Source organism: Chaetomium tenue, assembly GCF_020726465.1.
Source record: "Chaetomium tenue strain MPI-SDFR-AT-0079 chromosome Unknown F5144scaffold_2, whole genome shotgun sequence".
In the NCBI taxonomy this organism is placed as follows: Eukaryota; Fungi; Ascomycota; class Sordariomycetes; order Sordariales; family Chaetomiaceae; genus Chaetomium; species Chaetomium tenue.
The window spans coordinates 4396392-4414795 of record NW_027117330.1 but is presented as its reverse complement, the minus strand read 5'-3'; the positions used below and the strand labels follow the sequence as shown (position 1 = coordinate 4414795).

At 56.7% G+C, this 18404-nt stretch overlaps 8 protein-coding genes across 8 annotated transcripts; 2 read left to right on the top strand and 6 right to left on the bottom strand.

The window, feature by feature from the left end:
- Nucleotides 1–29: 29 nt before the first annotated feature.
- F5144DRAFT_643045 (uncharacterized protein) lies at nt 30–2310 on the bottom strand (the record flags this gene model as incomplete). The annotated part of the gene is made up of 3 exons (XM_066792807.1): nt 30–1504; nt 1555–1985; nt 2037–2310. 3 exons carry the CDS (start codon nt 2308–2310, stop codon nt 110–112), a joined length of 2100 nt encoding a protein of 699 aa, XP_066647169.1. The 3' UTR covers nt 30–109.
- Nucleotides 2311–2726: 416 nt separating this feature from the next.
- Nucleotides 2727–4722, top strand: F5144DRAFT_564163 (pseudouridine synthase). Its single transcript, XM_066788417.1, has 2 exons — nt 2727–3105; nt 3161–4722. The coding sequence occupies exons 1-2, from the start codon at nt 3048–3050 to the stop codon at nt 4567–4569; spliced, it is 1467 nt and encodes a 488-aa protein (XP_066647168.1). The 5' UTR covers nt 2727–3047; the 3' UTR covers nt 4570–4722.
- F5144DRAFT_643039 (uncharacterized protein) lies at nt 4594–5976 on the bottom strand (the record flags this gene model as incomplete). The annotated part of the gene is made up of 2 exons (XM_066792806.1): nt 4594–5438; nt 5536–5976. 2 exons carry the CDS (start codon nt 5974–5976, stop codon nt 4989–4991), a joined length of 891 nt encoding a protein of 296 aa, XP_066647167.1. The 3' UTR covers nt 4594–4988.
- A 746-nt stretch (nt 5977–6722) lies between these two features.
- F5144DRAFT_139893 (uncharacterized protein) lies at nt 6723–7995 on the bottom strand. Its single transcript, XM_066782382.1, has 2 exons — nt 7131–7995; nt 6723–7027 (listed from the first exon to the last, which is right to left on the bottom strand). Exons 1-2 carry the CDS (start codon nt 7713–7715, stop codon nt 6851–6853), a joined length of 762 nt encoding a protein of 253 aa, XP_066647166.1. The 5' UTR covers nt 7716–7995; the 3' UTR covers nt 6723–6850.
- A 309-nt stretch (nt 7996–8304) lies between these two features.
- On the top strand, nt 8305–9072 carry F5144DRAFT_484407 (ERG2/sigma1 receptor-like protein; the record flags this gene model as incomplete). Its single annotated transcript, XM_066785440.1, has 2 exons — nt 8305–8641; nt 8708–9072. The coding sequence occupies 2 exons, from the start codon at nt 8305–8307 to the stop codon at nt 9070–9072; spliced, it is 702 nt and encodes a 233-aa protein (XP_066647165.1).
- A 721-nt stretch (nt 9073–9793) lies between these two features.
- Nucleotides 9794–11706, bottom strand: F5144DRAFT_139933 (NmrA-like family-domain-containing protein). The gene has a single exon (XM_066782383.1). The coding sequence runs from the start codon at nt 11331–11333 to the stop codon at nt 9897–9899; it is 1437 nt and encodes a 478-aa protein (XP_066647164.1). The 5' UTR covers nt 11334–11706; the 3' UTR covers nt 9794–9896.
- Nucleotides 11707–14074: 2368 nt separating this feature from the next.
- F5144DRAFT_564154 (uncharacterized protein) lies at nt 14075–15209 on the bottom strand. The gene has a single exon (XM_066788416.1). The coding sequence runs from the start codon at nt 14626–14628 to the stop codon at nt 14407–14409; it is 222 nt and encodes a 73-aa protein (XP_066647163.1). The 5' UTR covers nt 14629–15209; the 3' UTR covers nt 14075–14406.
- Nucleotides 15210–16327: 1118 nt separating this feature from the next.
- Nucleotides 16328–18109, bottom strand: F5144DRAFT_564151 (Fcf1-domain-containing protein). Its single transcript, XM_066788415.1, has 10 exons — nt 17802–18109; nt 17634–17737; nt 17509–17560; nt 17433–17450; nt 17328–17381; nt 17216–17271; nt 17116–17159; nt 16997–17058; nt 16894–16939; nt 16328–16839 (listed from the first exon to the last, which is right to left on the bottom strand). Exons 1-10 carry the CDS (start codon nt 17835–17837, stop codon nt 16727–16729), a joined length of 585 nt encoding a protein of 194 aa, XP_066647162.1. The 5' UTR covers nt 17838–18109; the 3' UTR covers nt 16328–16726.
- Nucleotides 18110–18404: the final 295 nt, after the last annotated feature.

Sequence of the window (18404 nt, the reverse complement as noted above, 5' to 3'; positions counted from 1 at the left end):
GCGAGTTTTGTGGGGTGCATTGTAAGTGGACTCGGCCGACCACAGCTCAGATCATGGAGGAGATCGGGCTGTGCGCCAACTTGTAGCCGGTACATATGCCATCTTGGCATCATGTACGTCTGGGGTGCATGTAGACGATGAGAAGAATTGGGGGGAAGTAGGCGTACTTGATGGGCATGTGGCCACGACTCTCTTTGACCGCCAGGTTGATCTTCTCAGCCTGCACCTCGTGGTCCCGGAAATGATCCTGAATTAGCTCCTGCGCATCCTGCTCGTCGGCCGACCTGACGACATAGGTGCAGCCTTCTTCGCTGCACGTCCAAGTGCCGTCGGGTCCGCTGGGTGACGTTGTAGGGAGGTGCTCCGCGTGCACGACGACGCGGACTGCACCCTCGGGCAGAGGCAAACGCGATCCGACGATTGTCTCTTGGCTGGAGGCAACGTCCTCGTCACTTGTATTATCGGCATCGTCTGGCTCGTCGTCATCACTGACATGATGACTGATCTTGGCCGATTTTCTACCCCGGCGATTTCCGCTAGCTTGGTCGTCAAGCTCGGAATGCGGCCTCTTCTTGGAACTTGTGGCTAGGCGTAGTGTTGCCCCTTTGCCAGACCTACGGTTGCGCTGCGGCAGTGCACGGAGGTCGGCGAACTCGTCCTCCGACTCGCTCTCCTCTTGTGCAGCACTTTTAGCCCTGATTTTGAGACTAATGTCCGGGTCCGGGGGTAGCTGGGTAGCTGGTTTTGTCGACGAGCCTTGTTGTTTAGGACCCATCTTCACCCGCCGGAAGGTCTGCGCAGGAATTTTGTCCGGCTCGGTCTGCTCCGACGACGGCTCCCACGGCCGTTTGGAAGCCTCTTCCAACCAGCGATACCATGGGCTACCCTTCCACTCATCGCCCAGGCGTTCGAGGAGTTCCTTGGCGTAGTATGCAAGAATGTCCTTGGCACCACTATAGTGCCGGATTTTACACTTGAAAAACACAGCCGAATTCACCCTGGAAGGTGCTGCGTTGCTGATATTCGCCTCTGCCGCAACCTCGCTGAGGGCTCCCAGTAGCCTGTCAACGGGGGTTTCGGAGTCGGCGTCGGGTATGGGTATGTCTCCCGGCGTGTCAGCCCTAGGCGTCTCTTTCGGCGTATCGGCTTTGGGGGTCTCCCTTGGAGTATTGGCCCTGGGCGTCTCTCTCGCCGCATCACTCTTGGCGGATGTTCCGATACGCCCCGGGGACGGCTCCGAACGCGCTGGCTGGGTGGACTGCCGATATCTCTCTGGCAACGGTATAGGAGTTTCGCTCAGTTTGACCCTGGGTTTTTCGGGATTCGCCTGTGGCATTGGACGGCCCGGTGGGTCGTCTCGGGCTTCGCTGTTTCGACTACTTGCCCCCGCCGACCTGCTCCTTCGGCTATGAGTCGCCTTATCGTCGATGGATTCTTGGGGCTCTGGAAGGGTCGAGGGAGGAACAACGCCGTTCGCAATATCGGTGAGTTTCTTCTGTATATCCTGTACATTGTTAGCTGGATTGTATTGCACGAGCAGAATGTTGCGCATACGGGGTGTGAGCTACGTAGCCACTTAGCGAATAATGTTACGTTCCAGTCCAGATCAAACTCTTTATCGAAGTGGGCAATTAGGAACTCGGCCCATTTGTTGTATAGGGCTTCGACCTCATGGCGCACTATACCGTCCCCGGCCCTGACGGCGTATTTGAGAAAGATGTCGTCCAAGCTCGGCGGCCGCGGCCTCCTTGTCTTCTTCTTGCTGGCACACGCCGCAACATACGTTTCGTAGACCTCGAAAGCGCTGTAATATAGTGTTATGGCCTCGCGAACCTGGTCGTACATACGTTGGTAGGTGGTAGATGGCCGGATCTCGAACCAACCGGCGGGGCCCGAGACCCAAAGGACGAGCGGGCCGTCCCCGATCGAGTATCGTTCGGAGTGCGGGATCTCGATATGCGCAGTTCGCACGCTCGAGCGGACGACTAGGTCAAGTTAGGATACGTTATCAATAAAAGATAGACCAACAGGCTCACGGTTGGGCACAAGCTTATCCTCGTCCACTTCGAGGAGGCCGCGAACGATCAGAGGTCCTTGGAGATGAACTAGGAGCGGGTTGCCCAGCGTCCTGCCATCTTTTTGGTAGATGGTCGCGTCTGTCAGGACATAGCAGGGCCAGTCGTTATCTGGTAAGTCCCGCGGTGTCGGTTTTAGGATCGAGGATTCCTTCGCCCAGCGGATCTGGGTTGGGTCGGCGTCTGCGGGAGTCGAGGCCGACGAGGCCCTTCGCCGTCTAGGTCGACCTGCCATGGGAGCGATTGGCAACTAGTTAATGTAATTTAATCGCGGGTTTGCAAGTCCACAAACCGCATTTCATCGGGCTGATAATATGATGTAGGTGTTCTAGCGAGGTCAAAATAAAGAGATGGGGTCGACTCTGGGGGTTGGTCGAGGAACACAGGTACAATGGATTTCAATGTTCCAGGGAAACGATTCACATATGCCGGCTCTTTAGTTACGCGGCGGAAGGCACGCCGCTAACGCGACCAACGCGAACTCAAGAAAGTGGGGTTGGCTTAAGAGCGGGGGATTGATATAACGACTGAAATCTGTCGAAAGTAAACTAACGCTTTTATTCAGACAGCCCAGCATCGCTTTCTGTATCTAATTAATTATACATATCTTGCCTTTTTTCTTTCTTCTCGTCTTTCGAGTTCAAACCATTCCTCACCTTGAACATTGCGTATTAGCCGAGACCCCGGCAAGTGGGTCACCCCCCGCAATCGATAACGCACCCTCTGCGCGAGCTCTTTTGGCTGATGCGGTGGGTGGGGTACGCAGCCAGACACCACAAGGCCCATCCATGTTCTGGAACCTCTCTTGCCTAATAAAATAAATTTCGCCGTCGCATGCTCAAGAATCCGGCGGAGACATCTGATTGCGCCAGTATTCCTTTCACGACTTCCACCTTAACCAATGCAAACTGAATTGGTTCAAACCTCCTAATTCGCGGACTTTGATGATCCCTATTTCCTCAACCTCGCCTTATGAGGTTTTCTCGAATTGCCAAAATGGTCACCGACAAGATTGTTGACGGCGTTTTCGGTGTGTACTCTCTCGGAGCGTTGCGCTGGTGCCTTTCTTTGCTGACTTGAAGTAGCCATTAACAAGCCCGTTGGCATGAGCTCTGCTCAGGTTATCCGCGATTGCCAGCATCAATTCAACCCATCCGCCCTCTTCGCGTCCCTCCTTAAACAAGAGCAAGCCTTGCGCGACGCGGAGTCCCGCTACCAGAAACACCGGCGCAGCAGGGCAAAGCGAGCCCTCCAAGTCAAGATGGGTCACGGGGGCACCCTCGACCCGCTCGCCACGGGCGTGCTAATCCTTGGCGTCGGTAAGGGCACCAAGTCCCTCCAAAATTTTCTCGAGTGCAAAAAAACCTACGAGACGGTCGTCCTCTTTGGCGCTAGCACCGACACCTACGATCGTACGGGCCGCGTCATAAAAAAGGGCAACTACGACGACGTCACTCGCCAAGCTACCGAGAAAGCCCTCGAAAGCTTCCGCGGCAAGATCAAACAGATGCCTCCGCTCTATTCGGCGCTTAAGATGCAAGGGAAACCGCTCTACGAGTACGCCCGCGAGGGCAAACCGATTCCGCGCGAGATCGAGACGCGAGAGGTCGAAGTCGCCGAGCTGGATCTCGTCGAATGGTACGAGCCGGGCTCGCACAACCACCGGTGGCCGACAGAAGAAGCTGAGCAGGCCGAGAAGAACCTGGTGGATTCGGTGTGGCGGGTTGCGAAACGCCAGGCGGCCGCGACAGAGGAGGGGGTGTCCAGAAGGCTCACCCCTGAGCAGCAAGAGGAGGAGGACAAGGCTCTAGCTGAGTACAACAGCAAGAAGCGCGAGGCGGAGGCGCGCGTCGACAGCCTGGTCAGCGACGAGCCACCGGCACCGCCGGCTAAGCGCAAGAAGACCAACAAGGGCGGCGCCGAGCCCATGATGTCGGGCGCTCTGGGGCAGCTGCCGCCCAAGGGCAAGGGGTCGAATCTAGTACCCCCGCCGCCCTCGGCGGATACACCGCCACCGTGGGAAGGCAAGGGCCCGGCGGCGGCCAGGATCAGGATGACGGTCACGTCGGGCTTCTACGTGCGGAGTCTGTGCCATGACCTGGGAGAGATGCTTGGGTGCGGCGCCATGATGGCCGAGCTGAGCCGTACGCGGCAGGGGCAGTTTGCGATCGGCGGCGAAAACTGCCTGGAGTACAACGAGTTGTTCCAGGGAGAGGATGTTTGGGGCCCCAAGGTAGATCGCATGCTGGATTTGTGGAATAACCCGAACACAGAACAGGCCAAGGCCAAGGTTGGTGACGCGGCGAGTTCGCCAGCAGAGGCGAATGAAACGAGCAAACCGGCAGCTAAGGGCAGTGATCCCCAAGAAGACAAGCTCACGAGCGAGAGCAAGCCGGCGGGGGACGCCAAAACAACAGAGGCAGCCCCTAAGCCGGAGCCGGCTAGTGATTCAGTAACGGCGGAAGAGAGGCAAACCGCAGCGGCGAGTGCGTAGTGGCACCATCTCTTGTGCTCTTCTTCGTAAGCCGAGAAGCGCCTAGCCCTATCCATGGGTTGGTGAGTAAGGGTCCAAAGTCTCATGCCGACTGGGGCGATGATGAGCATGCTCGACATGACTGAACGCATTCAAGAGGAGTGAACAGCGTCGGTGCGCCTTGTGGTCACCATTCAAACGGCGTTGCCATATCAAAACGAATAAACAAATTGCCCAACCAGTGTCCGAACCATGCAGGCCTGTGAACTCCCAATGCCCCCGTTCCCTATGCCGTATCCCATGCCTGCCCATTGCTCAAAATATACAATATACCCCAACACACATGGGCTCACTCATTAGTCATATCTGACATACCCTTCTCCTTTCCCCCATCCCCTCGTTAAATCGATCGACCCTCTTCCAACCACCATCCCAACCCATCACCTCCCCCCCTCCCCACTCCCCCTCCCACTCCCAACATTACCACCCACAACCCCCTCCAACCCCTCCAACTCCCCCAACACCCCCCTCACCCTCTCAATCCTCCCCACCGCCCTCTCCAACCTCTCCAGCCTCCGCCTCTTATCCCCCTCCCGCCGCTCCAACTCCCCGACCCGCTGCTCCAGGCGCGCCCGCGCCCGCCGCTCCGCTGCCACCATCTCGTTGGCCTGCTCGAACAGGCTGGCGCTGAGCTCCTCCACCTCGCGGCTGGTCTCGCTGAGCCGGCCTTCCGCTTCGGCGCGGAGGGCCTGTTCGCGCGAGAGGGCGGAGAGGAGGTCGGAGGGGGTGAGTTGGGCTGAGGGGGGCAGGGAGGGGGGGGGCGTTGGGGTGGTGGTGTGGGGGGTAGGAGGCGGAGGAGGGGAGGGAGGGGATGGGGCTTGGTGCTGGCGCTGGGCGGGTTGTTGTTGATTGTTGGGGAATGTTCGTCAGCGGCCGCAGGGTGGGCGGGAGTGTTGGTGCTGGTGCTGGTGCTGGTGTTGCTGCGACTGGGGCGGGTGGGGATTTGCGGGTGAGCAGGGCGGAGATGCGGGTTGCGGCGCTGGTGGTGAGGAAGGAGGCCCGCGATGGGGAGGGGGACGGCAGGCCGGCTGCTGAGCTGGGCGGTGTCGGGAGGGAGGTTTGTTTTTGTGTTTGCTGTTGTTGGGCCGCTGTTGCTGCTGACGCGGTGGGTGTCTGTGGGCGGGTGTCGAGTTGGGCTCGAAGTTTGGCGAGCTCGTCTTCGTAGTCGGCCCAGCGGTCGACGGCGGCCGAGGCCTTTTGGTTGAGCAGACGGACTTGGGCTTGCAAGTCGGATATATGCTTCTGGGCATCGAGGAGAGCGGTTTGGGTCTCTTCGAAGGGCGGCAAATCGGCACCGAAGCCGCAGTTAGGGCAGCAGGGGGTCTGCGTTGGTGCAGCCCGCAAGGTACCGGGGCTAGCGACAGTCATGGCTGTGATTGCCGTCATCGCTCAGGAAAATAACGATGGTATTGTTCTTTATCGTTCTAGCCGCGATCCGGCGTCGTCGTCGAGTGCCAACAAAATTTCACTGTTAGGCGCCAGCGGCGTCTTTGTTTGTTGGTTGTGTTGTCTCAGTCAAAAGGCTGGAAGGGGCTGGAAGTGTTACTGGTGGCTCGAAGGAGGGGTGGCTGGTTCTTGGCCAGAATGCTTGGCTTTCAGGGGTCCATCGATTTGCTCTGACGTCTCGCATTGTTTCTGCATGGCCAAGCCCCACGATCGACATCGAATACCGAGGACACGCACCACATCGAAACCCGGGACAGGGAAAAATACCCTGAATTACTGGTTCACACGTGGTATTATCACGAAAGAAAAGAGAGCCGCAAGTGCCGTCATCCCGTTGATTGGCCTGGAAGATCTGGTCCCGGGCCATGAACCCAGAAATTGGGCCACACTATGGCAAGCGTGTGCTCGTCATGCACCGGGCCGGGCGCTGCCGTTACACGAGTACCATCTTGCCCAAACTATTTCATCATCTCTCTGTTCAGAGCAAGCAGTCCCAAAGCCATTCGGATGTCCGCTTCCGTCAGTAATTATGACTGCGTGATTCCTCCGGCCCACAGATAGACGGCATAGCTCCCGTAGATCAAGCCGGAGATATCAAAAGCCCCACCAAGAATCTTGATGTTTGGCAAAATGCAGCCGTGTTTGGCTGCGGCCCATCAATAGTTGGGGTATTGGGGTGATGCTAGGGCTGTGGACACCCAGCTGTCGTTCGTTTGTCGCAACAGCTTATCCGAGTATCATCGCGTTCGGCATATGTGAAGCATAACTGCTCAAATCCAACGCAGCGTAGTCCAACTCACTGCGGCTGTGGCTGCGCGACCTTCCTCAACTCCATGGCCCCCGTCTCCGGATCCCGAAACTCCTTCCAACTGACCGGCTGCATCGTATTCCCTGCCTCGCTCACAGCCAACACCACCCCCAACTCATTCCTCGTCGTTGACAGGTAATAATTCGCCTGATCACCCAGCGAAATCTACCCCCACCACTAAAGTCAGCACTATCCCCCACCCAACCTATCCCCCAACTCAGGAACAAGAGAGAAAGAAAGGGGGAAAGAAGAAAAAAAGAGAACTCACCACCTCCGCCCTGACCACATCCCCCGGCCGAAAGCTCTCATAAATCCGCACCCGATCCTTCTCCGTCGCGCGCACGTCCTGCACACGGATCAGGCCCTGCCACTCGGCCTCGAGCACCGAGTCGCCGCACACCAGGATCGCCACCACCGCCTGCCGCGGCGTGATGCGCACCACCCGACACAGCACCACGTTGCCCACCTCGGGCAGCACCTCCCGCTTCTTGCGCTCTCCTCCTCCTCCCCCACTCGCAACAGCTGCGCCAGCCCCCGCCCCCGCGGCAGGAACCCGGGACGAGCGCACCTCCGCGACCGCCACCGAGATCGTCGGCAGCTCGGCGGGCGGCGTGGGCGCCGGTGCCGGCGCCGGGGTGATCTTGGTCAGGCGCTTGGCGGGGCCGGGGGCGCGCTGGCGTTGTTGTGGTTGTTGGGCGGGCTGGGTGATGTGCACGTGCCCTAGCAGCGAGGCGTACAGGTTGGCGTTGTGCAGGTGCGTGCCGGGCCCGGGCTGGTAGCGTGATGCGGGACCGAGGAGTTGGCCTGGTACGGCGAGGGTTGGGGGGGCTGTTGTTGTTGTTGTTGTCGTCATTTTGGTTGGTTTTCTTTGTTTGAGATGAGATTTGAGGTGAGGTTTGGGGGGTGGGGTTGAGTGGGTGGTTGGTTCGTGCAGGTGAGTGGATTTGAATGTGGTGTTCTGATTTCAAGATTGGGCGGGATGTTCCGGGGTTTGTTTGTTTGTAACCTGGATGTCAAGGTTGATGTGGTGATGCTGCGATGCGTTTTCTGGAGGCCGCGGCATGCGGATGTGGATGGGATTTGCGGATCCTTGGCAGGATGCCGGCAACTTGGGATCCGGGTCGTTCGAGCAAGCAACAGAAAAAAAAGACAGGCATTGGATTCTGCCATGCAAAGCCATCTCTTTGGGGAAGGACTTGGCCTGTTATTCGCTGGTTTTCAGTGGTGTCACTCCGCTGATTTGCGGGCTTCCCCTGCCCAGCCGTGCCAGCACCTCACCGCTTTCCTTAGCTGCTGCTGCAAGGGTACAGGGGCAGCGCGCCTGGGCGACGACGCGCATTTCACAATTCTTCATAAGAAACCCCCGTTTGTTTTCTGTTTCTTGGATTTTCCCCATTCTCTTCCCATCCCCCACTCTCCATCCCACCCCATTGCCCACCACAATGGCACCCAAATCCGGCTCTAAGAAGTCGTCCTGCTGCTCCGGCGGCATCGGCGGCTGGCTCAAGTTCCTGGCCGTCCTCCTCGGCGTGCTGGCCCCCGTCTACTACCTCCTGGACCAGAACCTGGAGCGCTTCTACATCTTCAAGCTCGACCAGCTGCAGGATGTGTCCTCGCGCGCCATCGAGAAGCACGGCGATGACACCCAGGCCATCGTCAAGTACATCGTTGACGAGCTCGCCGGCCAGGTCAGCTTGACGAGCTTCGTCAACCAGGACGAGGAGTGGGTGTTCAACAACGCCGGCGGTGCCATGGGCGCCATGTACATCATCCATGCCAGTACGTTTCCCTCCCAACCTAATCAACCCCCAGCCCAAAACTAACGCCCCTTCCCCTTCCTCCCAGGCATCACCGAATACCTCATCATCTTCGGCACCGCCGTCGGCACCGAAGGCCACACGGGCCGGCACACCGCCGACGACTACTTCCACATCCTGACGGGCACGCAAACGGCCTACGTGCCCGGCTCGTACGCGCCCGAGGTGTACCCGCCCGGGTCGATCCACCACCTGCGGCGCGGCACGGTCAAGCAGTACAAGATGGCCGACAGCTGCTTCGCGCTCGAGTACGCGCGCGGCTGGATCCCGCCCATGCTCTTCTTCGGTTTCGCGGATGGGCTGTCCAGCACCCTGGATGTGCCCACGCTGTGGCGCACGTCGTGGTTGACGGGCAAGCAGATGATTGGGAACTTGGCTAGGGGCAAGTTCTAGGCTCGCCATTGTGTTTGTTCGTTGGGGAAAGAGGGGAGTTTCCATCATGTGTAGTGGGAGAGGAATGAACCGCGTGTACGACAATGAGGTGAGCCGAGGCCGGGCTGGCTGGAGCAATGACTGGGGATTAGACTCGATAGAAAGGATCTGGAGGTCTGGGGCATGTGTGTAGACTTGTACATGTACATGGCTTAGTATCTAATTCATAATGAACCAGTGGGGTTGTTGGTAGCTTGTGGGTTCACGATAGACCCTCTCCCTCAGCTTGGACAGACGTCTGGGAAACTGAACGACGAAGATCTCGTTCCGGTCAAGAACAGCAACAGCAACAACATGAATGCAAAGACAATATTTGGCTATGCAATTGCCCTTACGAGCCAACATCTCATATTCAAGCCCCCTAAACCAGCCGAGGAGCCGGACCCGCTCGGGGGAGGAAGAGCACCATCTCCCGCCATCATCAATGCTGCCGCGCACCACTTTTGGCTACGTTTTTTTTGTTTTCCCCCAGCCCCCAACCCAACCTCGAGCGTGCCCTGGAACGCCTATAAAACAACAGAGTGCAATGCATGTTAAATACAAGCCCAAGCATTCACTTAACCCTTTCTCCCCTCCCTAGTACCGGGCCATCGCCCGCCGAAATAACGTAGGCCATCTTTTTTTACTTTTCTTTTTTGGTTCGTCACGCCCCGGACCAGTGCTTCTTAGCTGCTATGATCTTCCATGGCGGCGAGAGGGGTTCGGATAGCGACGAAAAGGCGTGGAAAGATAGAGCGGAGAATCGACCCGGTGCCCGATAACGAGTCCCGATGCCGCGCGGTGGCTCAAGCCAGCCATTCCTCATCGTCTCGCTTCAGGCCCCGCATGACTAGGCCATCGTCTTCCTCCTCGCCATCCGATTCGAGTGTCACCTGTTGGAGGGTGGTGATATAGCCATTCAGATGGTGCACATCGTGCGAGTGAGGGGCATGGCCGGTGGCGACACCGTTCCCGTTCCGGTGTGCGTGATTGCCACCGCCCCTATCATCTCCCTCGTCCAGCATCCATGTCAGGCCATTCGCTTGCTCTTCTAGCGGGAAGACCTCTCGCGCGTACTCTTCCAGGCCCCGCGGGCCCTCCCACAGCTCCAGCGCCACTCTGGGGCAGCTCTCCTCGAGCGCGGCGTCGCCAAAGTATGGGGGCTGCTTCGTGGGATCGTCGTGGCCCATTCCAAACAGGGCCTCGAGCGCCTCCAGCTGGGCGCGGTAGCCCTCGGGGATGGTGACCTTGAGCTCGATGGGGCCGTGGACGTACCGTACCGGCCGGCCGACTCCCCGGGAGAAGACCTCGCAGGCCTCCTTGGGTGAGAGCATCTCGTATGCCAGACCAACGCGCTTGCCGCCTCCCCACTTCTTCACGCCGTCCTTGAAAATCTGGAGAATGGCCGGTCCGACGTCGTGCTCGGCGTCGAGCCACGGAAGTTTCACGTCGGGGTGGAAGGGGGCCTGCCAGATCCAAGAACCGTCTTCTTGGAGGTCGGTACAAAAGAGCGGGTAGGGGAGTGATGTGAAATTGTTGTTGTAAATCCCGGTATACACGAAGGTCGCGGGGAGTCCGATCTTTTTAACATACTCCTCGACCTTGTGCTTCGATGCCCAGAGTGGTAGTGATGGCCATTCCTTATTGTAAGCGTGGTGATCTGGCATGGACGAGTAAACGTAATGCTGAATGCCAGCCGCCTTAGCCGCGTCTGCCAAGGCCTCTCCGATGTGTTGCTCGTCCCCGTAAAAAGTGGTGTTGATGAAGGCCAGCTGGGCGCCCCTGAAGAGCTCTGAGATCAGGGCGTGGTTGATGCCGATGCCGGAGATGGGGCCGTTCCGCGTCACGTCTACCTTGGCCGTCTCGGCCGGGCGCTCCTTGGTGTACAGCTCGCCCCGGAGGACCGTCACATTGGAATTTGTGGACACTTCGGTCGCCACGACACCTTCCAGATTCCTCAGTTGCGCCCGGACATGGTACCCGACCGCGGTGGCCACCCGGATGAAGGAGGCGGCCTGCCTGCCGCTGGCATTTATGACGGCAATTGTCTTGTCTGGTGAGGGCATCGACCGCTTCGCCGGGCGGAAATTTAATGAATTATTCCGAGACATGAGCGGCGATGCGTCCGAGTATGACGAGCGCGAGTGCTTGTGTCTTCTTTCGTCGGTGTTGACGTGGGTGACTCCCCTGATGTCCCGTGGGACTGGTCTGATGACGAGCTCCGAATGTAGTTCGGCCGCCATCGGGGCGGTGGTTTAGGCGTATTTCTTGCCCGAAAAGTTGCCAATCTTGAACGGATCACTCCTCCTCGGGCTCCAACGTCGGGGCCGGTCGGTATATATGAGCTCTCTATTCGAAGCGATGTGGTTTTGCCCAGCTGTTTGGAACGTGGTGTGATGGTTGGCGCCCGGGTGCAGCGATTCAAGATGCAAGGGTTATCTTCGCAGGGAAAGGCTACCTGAGGTACCTGCCGGGAGAATACTATGCACAGCAAGCAGATGGGAGTGCGCACGAGGACACGGGAGGGCGTATGATTGTGTGCGGGATGGCGGTGAGGTAGCTTCACAGAAATTGGAACTTGTCTGCAGGCGTGAGAATAAATCGAATGAATCGAGTAAACCGATCGAGGGCCTTGACGGGTAGCCGGTGCCGCATATCACGAACGGGCAATCGAGCTCGGCGCAGATGGCGTACAATTCTGGATCGCGTTTATCTGTTAGTGGGGTTCCTCACAGATTGCGGGGCAGGCCGCATGACGAGGGAACGCTGATAAACGGAACGGACGAGAGCAAAGAGAATTGATGAGCCGGGCGCAACAAGGCGGGCAGGCAAGCAGGCAAGCAGGCAAGCAGGCAAGCAGGCAGGCAGAAGCGAGGCGGCGGGTGGCAGCCGAGACACCTAACAGACAGACGGAAGTACGCAACTTGCAAATTGTGTTGGGACGGCCCCTCTCAGTGTGGTCATCGATGGTGCAAGCACAAGACGACCCAAAGGCCAGACGTCTGTCCACATGACGAGCCGCAGCCGGGATGGAGACTCATCTCTCTGCATGCCATCGTGTCCGAGGGCCTAGATTTGCCCCGCTGTGTTTGCGACCGACAGGGACCGTTTTGTGCCATGTAGCAATTGAAGGAGGGAACGAGTTTAGCCCATGAGCCCACATAGGCGAACGAGTCGGCCTCTCTCCCCACCACCCGCGTTTTTGTTACCGCTGCATTCATGGGGGGGAGGGAAGGAAGGAACCCACCGTATCCACAAGCTGAGGGCTCAGCAGGCCAGGAAGAAAAGCTTCATCAAGGGGGTAAACTTGGCTTCAGCTGTCCAATCGGGATGATCGCAAGAGACGTGTGGTGCCAAAGAAAGCCTTCGAGAGGGCCTACGCAAATCATCAGGACACGCACTTTCATCCCAATAGGCCCGACCTGGTAATGAATCATTGGGAATTGGGGGGCCTTTTCATCGGTCACCGACCTCGGCTCGCGGGCAAAGAAAGAAAGAGCGGAAAGGATACCAGTTTGTCAGAGAATCCAGGGGTCCGGTATGCCCAAAACATGCAACCCATCTCAGCCGCCATCCAGGTGTCGCCTTGGGGTAGGGAGGCAAGCTCACAGGGTAAACTCGGTAGGCTAGGAAAGACCTGCTGGCCCTACAGGGATGGGGAATGGCGTGGAAGAGGACGAAAAAACTGGATCCCGTCGATAACACGCAAAAGCGGCGCACGAGGCACAGAACCCAGATGCATCATCAGCAGACCAGAGGAGTGGGTTCCGGGGATGGCTGTTAGCAGTGTACATGTACCTGTGCCCCGGATACTGAGCGTTGCACAGGAGCGTAATAAGCGATAGTAAAGATACGGCGGGCCCCGGCGTTTGGCGCCGCTTCCGGAGAGCTTTCACCGTTGAAGGTTCTTGCCCTTCCGGGCGTTTCGAGGCGTCCTTCCAACTGATAACTCGATCCGTCCGAAAGGGGCAACTGCGGTTGCTCGGCATTGTCATTTGCCTTGTGCCCCCGGGCACTTACACCCAAACCCTGATCAGCAGCTGGCAGACGGAAGAGATAAGGCTTTTCGGCCCGCCACCGTCCGTGTCGATGGCGTCAATTTCTCCCCCCACAGGAAAAAAAAAACTTCTGATGATCAACTGGAACTGGGCCTCTGGGTCAATGGGTCAATGGACCCTCTCCTCTGCAGCTAGAGGTTGTCGTTACTTGATGATTACCTTCCGGATTCATATCCGACGACAAATTCGTTAGCAATAAGTCTTGGCAGGGCCCATCGCTGGTCAATTGGAGGAGACAACGGGAGGCATCATCCTGCGAACCCCAAGCTCAGCAACATTCTCCTCACACGGGCGGCCATCCGAGGTGCTGGTTGGGTTCTTTGCCATGCTTGTTTCCTGCCACTCCTGTTTTCGGCCGCCTGTCTCTGCGTTATCAGATCGTCGATTGCCAAGCTGATTAGTTAATTACAGGGAAAGATGCGCCCTTGACGAAGATTCTCGGCGAACGGCGAAACGAAAGGGGACGAAACTGATCAGCGTCCCAACGAAGCGAGTGTGATAACGACAATTGTGGCGTCCCGCTGGTTATCTCTCCGGGATCCGATCAACCGGCCCGGGGATAGGTGGTTCTGGGGGGAGCCCAAACTTTCGGCGTCCATTTCCCCACGATTCGGGGCATATCCGCCAATTTTAGTTCAAATTTGTGGGGAAATACCGTTTAGACTAGCGCCGCCTTGTGAGCCGCTGAACAAGTGAGGGCCAACGCCCTGTATGCTGGGCTTCAAAAGTCGGCGAGGTCTGGGTCTCTGCAGCGGCCGGTTCATGAACGTGATAAACAACCGTTCGCAATGTTGCATTTCCCGCGGAGATGTTGGGCTCGGCGCTGATGCGTTGTGCGACCCGAATTGGCCCAGGCCTGCCCTAAACCGTACTAGCGGCCCTATTTGTACGTAATTGAAAAGAAAGCAGACGCCCGGCTTCCGAGTCTTCATTCTTGTCGAGTCAGGCCAACGCTAAGTCATCCCCAACCCTCGAGTTTTCCAACGCACAATGGCATCCCATCCCCTGTCCTTTGGAGGCCAGCGCCACACCAGACCGCCGTACCTCTCAGACGCCTCGGCACTCCCCACGACATGTCTCTCTCATGCTGTGTTCTGCCGGGGGTCGGAGGAAGAGTAGCCGAAACCCGAGAATCCAATTGATTAATCCATGTGATTACACGTTGTCGAAACTCTGGGTTCATCTCCAGGTCCCCTAAGCCAGAAACTTGTTACGGAGCTCTTACCGCCATGTCGTGGCCCGGATCGCCACGGGAGTTTTACATCGGGGTGGAACGGGGCCTGCCAGATCCGGGAACTGTTTTCTTGGAGGCCGGTGCAAAAGAGCCGGTAGGGGAGTGACATAAAATTGTTGTTATAGATCCCGGTATCACAAATGTCGCGGGGAGTCCGATCTTTTTGACGTACTCCTCGACCTTGTGCTTTGATGCCCAGAGTGGCAGTGATGGCCATTCCTTATTGTAAGCGTGGTGATCTGGCATGGAATTCAGCGGAATCAGCTCCTCTCCCCGAGCAGATGTACAACGGTCTTTTGACCGTCATGTCTCGGGGGCGCCTACGGGTCAATGGTCAAGAAAACGGGTAATCGCCAAGGGGTTCGTGGTACTTGGTGAGAATGGCCAGCCCTCTCGCGGCTACGTGGGGGACGGGAAAGACGAGGGTCAAGGGGCGGCGTTTGCGTCAATGCCCATGTCATCCTCGACTGACTCCCTGCTTGGGTGACTTACCAGTCTTCCGAGGGCAAATGAGATGCCACTCCTTGGTTCTGATAATAGATGGGCTGAGGGTATAGCGGGGGTCGGGGTTAGTACGTCAGGGTATGAGTGAGGCAAGCTCGATACCGCAGCGTGTCGAGTCGTTCGATGCGGGGACAATGATAAGAGGGTGGAGAGGGAATGTCTTGAGTGGCGTTTTACATCATCGGCATCATTCTCGGATGTGTGGGTGCTAATATCATGACTTCACTTTGTTGTGAGCGTGCTCCGCGGCAGTCATGTTTTGATGTCATTGCGTCCCCGGGCCCGGCCATGGCTGGGATATAAGATAAGCCTAGCGTAACCCCAGCCAAGTACATTGTTGTGGTTCTCAATGGGGGCTATGGCCAGGTGCTTAAACGGGTTTCGTACCTCGCAGCCTGGGCGTCTCGTCAGAATGTATCCGTTGCAAACGTGAATGTTGACATACGCCCCGTCTGGGCCCTGACGCAATGACAGCATGATACATTACTCGCTAGCTCTAGCAAGTCCTACCCCCAGGCAGTAAGTCCCATGCTAGTCCTTCCACGAGGTCAGATGTCCATACAAAGGCCAACCTGGTGACGACCCCTCCCCTCTGGAGGCGAGGCTCGGAATGGGCTCGTGACGGTTGCTGGAGTCGATATGGTGATCTTACAGAGATTGGAATACGCCAGGGTTTACCATCCATGAATGAGTTCAGGCAGTCAACTATCCGCTTAGTTACGTCCCGTGTGATGATCTCTTGTTGGAGGTAGGGTAGCACCTTAGACGTGGGCTCTGGTACTGTTCTTGTGCTATCGGACATCGTAAAGTATGAAACGTGCCTCGGCGAGTCTAGGTCGCAGACTGGAATTCTGAGTAGAAAATGGAGACATAGCCAAGGACAAAGGTCAACATGGAAACGCTGATATAACCACAAATGTAAGTATATGTCGAGTCTTCTGATTACTAGGGATGAGGCGGGAAGAGAGAAAGGAGACCTGGGGGAAAAGGGACCAAGAAAGAAAAGGAGGACAAGAGGCCAGGGTTGTAGAAGGTGCGATATGTCAGCCGCCCAGTCACATCTACGCCTATGGGAAGGAGACAGGTATGTCTGGGAAGTGTTGTAGAAACGCCGGTATGGTCGTATTGCGTCGCTTGAGTGTGGTGGTCTCCGCGGGAAATAGATGCACGGATATAAAAGGATTGTTAATGCTGTGTTAAACCGAGTCTCACCACAGCCTGCAGGCTTATGATAGCTTACCTACAAGTCCTAAGAGGTCGCTAGTTTGGCCTTGATACCTGCTAGGCCATGCCAGCGGCCGCGTACCGCCGGTAGAAGATAGCAGCCCTTCCGGCGCTGCCGGCGATGTCCGCCCCTTATCGTTTCCTGGCAGGAAGGACCGATAAGGTACGAAGTCATATGCGATAGCAAACCAGCAATTGCCATTTTGATGTGGGATGACGCACGCAACTCTAAGGGTCGGTAGCTGACGGGGAGCTCTATTATGGGTTCGCGTTTCTGTGAAAACCGCCGGTATGCCCCCCTGACTTCACCTAACTAATGCGACCAATCCATCTACATCCATACAACTGCAAATCAACAGCGCATGCTCCTCCCTTTCCTGCTAATCGCCAAGTGCGAGGACGGGGGTACTGGGCCCCATCACCCGTCATCTCACAACAAGGGATGCGCTGCACTGAGCGCGGACCCCTGGGTGACAAATCGGCCGGCGTTTGGCTTGTGCTCTTCTCGTGAATAGAGCAGTCTATGATGGTCTGGCGTTGGTTTCCGCCAAACCACCGTCTGCGTCTTGGCCGACTTTTGGGAATTGATGTCCTATGCTAGGCGCCGACGGCCACCTCAAGTAGCTGGAGCCCCGGGGAGCCTCTCGATGGCGTATTTGCCTTTCATGACGGACATTATGGGAACACCAGGGACCTTACGGATCCGCCTTTTAAGGTCGCGATCGTTTGCTAAATCACAGTTAGGAGGGATCCCGAGAATGGTAGAGGGGGGCGTAGACATACTGGCAACAATGTAGATACGGTGTTTTTGTATGCGGTCGACGATGCACTAAATTTGTTAGTCCGTGAGCTCCCTGGAGATGTGGCGCACTCGGATGTTACATACGTCGTCGGCATATGTGCCTTTGTGGTCGCAAGTCAGGCGTGTCCACCTCTCATCGCGAGCAACTAGACAGCAGTTTAGCGGCATTCAACCCACAGTTTATTTAGTTCAAGGGCACTCACTCATCAACGCCACACGGTACTTTGGCCCTAGCTTTTCCAATTCACTGTACGGCGGTTGTCAAAACCCACGGAGCCCCAAGAGGTGAAGGTGGATACTCACGCCATAACACAGGATGTGATGATGATGTTGGCCGATGCATAGAGACAGTCCATCGCCTGTGCAGATCGAGTCAGCGAAGATTCCCGGTGGGCAGTACTGATGGATCACTTACCGATTCCAGTAGCGGAAGCTTGGCTCCTACTGTCCTCGAGAGAAAGTTGGTATCCTGGGACAAGTTAGGTTATGAAACCGCCGGGTGAACCCTGGACCAACATACCACCAGGACTTGATAAGGCTGTGAGAGTTGAGGTTAGCGCCGTTCCAAAACAAGAACTTGGAGACGGAATACTCACAGGAACCAAAGCTGTGTTGTGCTGAAAGAACATGGACGACGGCATCTGGGGTCTGCAAACATGTCAGCGACAAGGGACCTTCCTTGATCATGGCCATGATCATCCATGGCGGCATGCCGACGCACACTTCACGGACGGCCTCCTCCTTCTTCTTCTTCAGCTCCAGCTCGGCCTTCTTGACGGCATCTTCCTTTCGACGGTCATCCCTTTTCCCGATCATACGCTTGACCTGTTCCGGGTGTTAGTATCTGTTCTTGTTCTCTGCTGGAAAAGGGTATATGGAGGTCACGTGCCGTTGCGAATTTTCTTGTTCGTTTGGCGACACCCATTTTGTTGTTTTCGTTCGGCACAAGCAGGATGAAGTGCAATTAAAAGCAGCAGATTATGTTATCTTGAAATGATATATGCAAATCACTTGATGTGAAAGCTTGGCCGTTTTGTTTTGGTTGATGTGCGAAAGTTCAGTGCTCTTGCCGTGACGATGATTGAATGATTGATGCGAAGGTTGATGCGCCGAGCCTGCTGGTGGTGAGCAGCAGCTGGTGTCAGATGGCAAAAGTTGGCAGGCAAAGCGGCTCAGGATTGAGCTAAAATTGAAATTTTGTCGCATCTTTATTGGGAGCGACCTGCACCCACAGTGCGAACAAACGGCGAATCTCAGGCACCAGTGCTCAACCACCGCCAAACGCACGTCATAGTTCGTTGGTTAGATGCTTTCTTCCAGCGATCAGATCAAACTTTTAGGGGCCGGGCCGCTAACTAACAGACGGGATAGGCAACTAGACTGCGGGAGTTGTCAGGCACTGAGGGCCGTCCGGGTTTAAGGGTTTAAGGGTCTCAGAGTCTAACCTAGATTCTGCAGACTGCAATTGAATATGCAACATCCCGACCAAACC

Excerpts from the sequence above, each read along its gene's own strand:
- F5144DRAFT_139893 (XM_066782382.1), bottom strand. The coding sequence starts at position 7,715 with ATGACGACAACAACAACAACAACAGCCCCCCCAACCCTCGCCGTACCA. Across the intron at positions 7,028-7,130 it reads ATGTGGTCAGGGCGGAGGTG|ATTTCGCTGGGTGATCAGGC; the intron begins GTGAGTTCTCTT and ends TGGTGGGGGTAG.
- F5144DRAFT_564163 (XM_066788417.1), top strand. The coding sequence starts at position 3,048 with ATGAGGTTTTCTCGAATTGCCAAAATGGTCACCGACAAGATTGTTGAC. Across the intron at positions 3,106-3,160 it reads GATTGTTGACGGCGTTTTCG|CCATTAACAAGCCCGTTGGC; the intron begins GTGTGTACTCTC and ends GACTTGAAGTAG.
- F5144DRAFT_139933 (XM_066782383.1), bottom strand. The coding sequence starts at position 11,333 with ATGGCGGCCGAACTACATTCGGAGCTCGTCATCAGACCAGTCCCACGG.
- F5144DRAFT_564154 (XM_066788416.1), bottom strand. The coding sequence starts at position 14,628 with ATGCCAGATCACCACGCTTACAATAAGGAATGGCCATCACTGCCACTC.
- F5144DRAFT_564151 (XM_066788415.1), bottom strand. The coding sequence starts at position 17,837 with ATGGGTGTCGCCAAACGAACAAGAAAATTCGCAACG. Across the intron at positions 17,738-17,801 it reads GAACAAGAAAATTCGCAACG|GTCAAGCGTATGATCGGGAA; the intron begins GCACGTGACCTC and ends CACCCGGAACAG. Across the intron at positions 17,561-17,633 it reads GAGGAGGCCGTCCGTGAAGT|ACCCCAGATGCCGTCGTCCA; the intron begins GTGCGTCGGCAT and ends ACATGTTTGCAG.